Genomic DNA, 4,236 nt, shown 5'->3' with positions numbered 1-4,236 from the left:
GCATCTTGAATGACAGAATGTGTGTATTTGTGTCCATATGCATGTGTGTGTAGGGTGGACAGCGTCCTGAAGCAGATGTCGGAGATTCGCGATCACGATCGTAGGTTGAGAAAGCTGGAGTTGGAGGTTAGTGACGACTATGCACACCTGTCTACCTGTGGCCATCGAACACATTGACACCTGTTTTTAAATCCCAGCAGCGTCCCACAGAGAGCACGCATGCGTCTGTGGGTGCAAGACTATGAGTCTTGTCTTATTTTAGCTGCAGCTGTTGTGTTTGCTTGCTCAGCGCAGACCAAGGCCCATCCGTCATTCTCCCTATCACTCTATGAGCCCTTAGAATGTAGATCCGCTTTGAGAATCTGCCAAGCTGTCAGCCGATCAATGTAATTAAAGGGGTCATATGCGATTTCAATTTTTCCTTTCTCTTTGGAGTGTTACAAGCGCTTGGTGCATAAAGAAGATCTGTAAAGTTGCAAAGACTAAAGTCTCAAATCCAAAGAGATATTCTTTATAAAAGTTGAGTCAACCACGCCTACCTAAAACGCCTCGTTTAAACGCCCCCACATGTCTAGGTCACGATGTGGGAAGATTTGCATAACATTGTGAAAGCGAAACTACTTTGTTTGGTCTTCCAAAAGAGGACGATATCCGCTTCGTCATGCCTAGCGCTGATCCATGCTGGTCGCTGAGGGAATACATCAACTTTGCGCTGTGGATCACCGGATCGGCTTTCCCCGTGGACGAAGCGGAGTCCAGCCCGGGGTCGTCACATGTGGTTGCTGCAAGCCATTCTCAAGCCCGCCGGCCGCCGCTCACTCTAGCCTGCAGTGTGTTTCGTTGTGAAAGCAAAACTAAATAATGTTATTTTTAGCAACATCATATGACCCCTTTAATGAACCTGTGCTTTAAAGCGGACCTCAGGTTTTTGACCGACACTCCATGTCTCTTTCTGTTTGCTTGTTACTCAGGTGCAGTATTGCTCTACTGCCCTCTCCTGGATAGTGGAGGCACTGTCTCAGAGTGATGTTGTAAAGCAGACACGTCCACCTCCTCTTCCTTCCAAAGGTGTGGTGTCCTGTCCACTCTCCCCTGCCTTTACCCCACTTTGCAGCGTCAAAGTGTAGCTTATGTTTCTCAGGTTCCCTCTTAGTAACAGTGTTTATGGTGTTGGTTTGGCTGTAACATTTTAATGATCCTTATTTACATATAAATATACAGTTATTGATGGAGACATAACATCCTCATACAGTCTTTATATATAAAACAGTTCCTGGAGGGCCACAGCCATAGATAGATAGATAGATAGATAGATAGATAGATAGATAATGTATGTTTGTAGAAATCTTAGTATTTTAAAAAATGTTGTTACTTCTAAATACTTTCAGTATTATGTTAACTATCATGTCTCTTCTGACTGTGTTTCAGGTATTGCTTCTAAACGGCCCACGTTTTCCTGATGAAAATTATGCTGATAATGCAGATATGCAAACGTGTGCATATTATGAACTTATTTTTGTATGATACTTTGTGCCATTTCAGCTTATTGACATGTTATATGTCAAGAACATGTTGTTTGTATCAGATTTTTAACATTGCATCAGGAAGAAAAATTAAATATAATGTTTTCATTTAACAAGTATAGTCCATGTTTCACATATATGAGTTGATTTACCCCAGGGACAGGAAAGGCACAGCATAATGATAATAACCACCCAGGAGAGCTCATCAAAACTGTAATAGAATCTTGTGGGTCACTTTTAATCATTGGTCATTTGTTTCTTACCAATATTTATGCTTTGTCTTGTAAACGCTACAAAAGAATTTATAAGTGAATGGCAATAATCAATGCAATCTTCCACAATTACACTGTGATAATATTCGTATTGTGTCTGTTGCTGACTATTAGAAATCATTTTATTTTCTGTGATCGTAATTGATCACATTTTTTACAAACCTGTTTTTTTATGGGGTTTTTTTAGTTACTGATTTAAAATGGCGTTAATGTACCAATTAAACTTAAATTTGCTTTTACATTCTCTTCTCTGTTTTCTATTCTCAGTATTCACCAGTGGCCACCTGTAATGACCCTGTCCCCTTTTGAGTAGCATTTGACTCCTAGGTTGGCATGGTCTTAATCTCCTACAAGCCTTACATGGCAAGAGCTGCAGTCGATGAGGATCAGGTTGTCATCTTCAGTAACAGTGGAGTGGGGCTGGGGGCAGGGGGGGACTTGACTCTTCTAAGGATCTCTGCTTAAATCTAACTGGAGCTAAATCAGCACATCATCTTAGTTTAGCCACTTGCTCGGTATAAACATTAAAGTGCTGCTGTTTTCAGAACAGAATCTGTGTGCAAGCAGCTTTACTTGCATGAACATGCATGTGGAATTTTAGCAATTAGCATATCAACTAATTTAATTTGCTATGTTGTCTGAGAGAGCCCATTACTACACTCTTAGAAATAAAGGTTCATTATTGGCATTTATGGTTGAATGAAGAACCTTTAACATATATTCTTGGAACCTTTCCATTCCACAAAAGATTCTGTAAAGTGGAAAGGAGTTTGTTAGATTTTTAAAATGTTCTTCACTCTAAGAAAAATGGTTCTTCTATGGCATCACTTGAAAAAAAAAACTTTTTGGAACCTTTATTTTTAACAGTGTAATACATCACATTTAGCAGATTCAGCCTTTAAAGCTTGAAAAGGTTATGTGTCATCATGTGCTTAGACATAGACATCAATCATATAACATCTCATAATATTTTTAAATGTACTCATAAAGAAGTGATATATTTACAAAGAACTATCATATCCACAAAAATAATAATTGCCCGAAGCAATAGCAAATCTAAGACTCTAAGACAAGCTGAAGATACTTTTTGAAATGTGCAGACTGGACAGAGAAGTGACCCAGGTGGAGTGCAGGCTGAGAGCTAAATGCTTTAATGAGTGAGGAGGATGTGATTTTAACAACTTTTGGTCTGAGTTCTGCATCATGAAAAAAGTGGGTCAGATCAAGATAGCAGGCCATGCACACTCAGCTGTTCTCCTCAGAGTAGAAAGAGCAAGATAAAGAAAAAGTGAAGATGATCAGGGACCTGATATCGCAAAGGCATGTCTGTGTACATATCCACTTTCAACCACATTGCAGTTTAACGTCTTGCAAAACCCCCTTTCGACCACACCACCTCCCCTCGCTGTTCATTTTTTAGTGCATAATGAATAGATAGGTTTAAAGGAGTTGGACTCTCAGAGGAACATTTAGTTTAATTTCATAGCTCAGGAAGTTCTCAGTTATGTTAAGTATCAGCTTTTTCTGAGATGTTTCTCCTAAAATTGCTTAAGAGAAAAATAAAGTTGCACAAATGAAGACAACTGTTGCATGCATTAGACGTATAGAGCTATACATGTAATATGTACATAATATCTATGTTGATAATAGTCCAGGAAGAATGTGGCGGACTCATCTTTTGACAAATATGACTGTAATTTGAGACATTATTGAGATTATGAAACTCATATGTGATATAACTGGGGTCTTTTTATAAACAAACATCTGAAAAGAAGAAGACTTCATTAGCCCACCATCTCCTTAATATCTAATAGAAACAGTCGAGAAATGCTTTACAATGTATACACTGAGTTAGAGAAGGAAAAGAATATAGATACTATAGATAGATTGAGGGGCAGCGGTATGCTGAGGCTGGAGTGGGTCTATGGGGAGTCAGTGGTGCACTGTGCCAGGGAGGGTCACATTACCCTGACTGTGGTAGAGCAAGGTTTTAAATAGAGAGACTCACCCCCCACCCAGCCCTCAGCGCACTATTTTGGAGACACATAAGAGAGAAAGAGTCAGAAGGCACTGTTACTGCCACAGCCAAGATTGTCAGACAACTGTTCCAAAAAATAAAAGTGGAGATCTGATCATGCAGTGTGTGTGTGTGTGTGTGTGTGTGTTTGTGTTTGAGAGAGAAAGTTTCTATGCATCAACTATGGTATTTATGCTATCATTGACAACTGGATTTATGACTGTCATGATCACGTATGAATGAACTCACTGTAAATGGTTTCATGCCACATATATGCAATAAAATCATAAACATGGTGCACATTCAATCATCTACATGAAAGCACTTACAGGTGCATCTCAATAAATTAGAATGTCATGGAAAAGTTCATTTATTTCAGTAATTCAACTCAAATTGTGAAACTCGTGTATTAAATAATTTCAAT

General features: G+C 39.0%; 1 protein-coding gene across 1 annotated transcript in view; it reads left to right on the top strand.

Moving 5' to 3' along the window:
• Positions 1-2,034, top strand: part of trpm4a (transient receptor potential cation channel, subfamily M, member 4a) — a 23,881-nt gene extending 21,847 nt beyond the window's left edge. Inside the window, exons 26-28 of the mRNA XM_016487774.1 lie at positions 54-126; positions 972-1,068; positions 1,429-2,034. Coding sequence (XP_016343260.1) covers positions 54-126; positions 972-1,068; positions 1,429-1,460 — 202 coding nt within the window. The 3' untranslated portion in view covers positions 1,461-2,034. The remainder of the gene's footprint in view (positions 1-53; positions 127-971; positions 1,069-1,428) is intronic.
• Positions 2,035-4,236: the final 2,202 nt, after the last annotated feature.

Source organism: Sinocyclocheilus anshuiensis, unplaced genomic scaffold, assembly GCF_001515605.1.
Source record: "Sinocyclocheilus anshuiensis isolate Anshui unplaced genomic scaffold, SAMN03320099.WGS_v1.1 scaffold813, whole genome shotgun sequence".
Lineage (NCBI taxonomy): Eukaryota > Metazoa > Chordata > Actinopteri > Cypriniformes > Cyprinidae > Sinocyclocheilus > Sinocyclocheilus anshuiensis.
The sequence above is the reverse complement of the archived record's forward strand: the minus strand, read 5'-3'. Positions and strand labels throughout refer to the sequence as shown.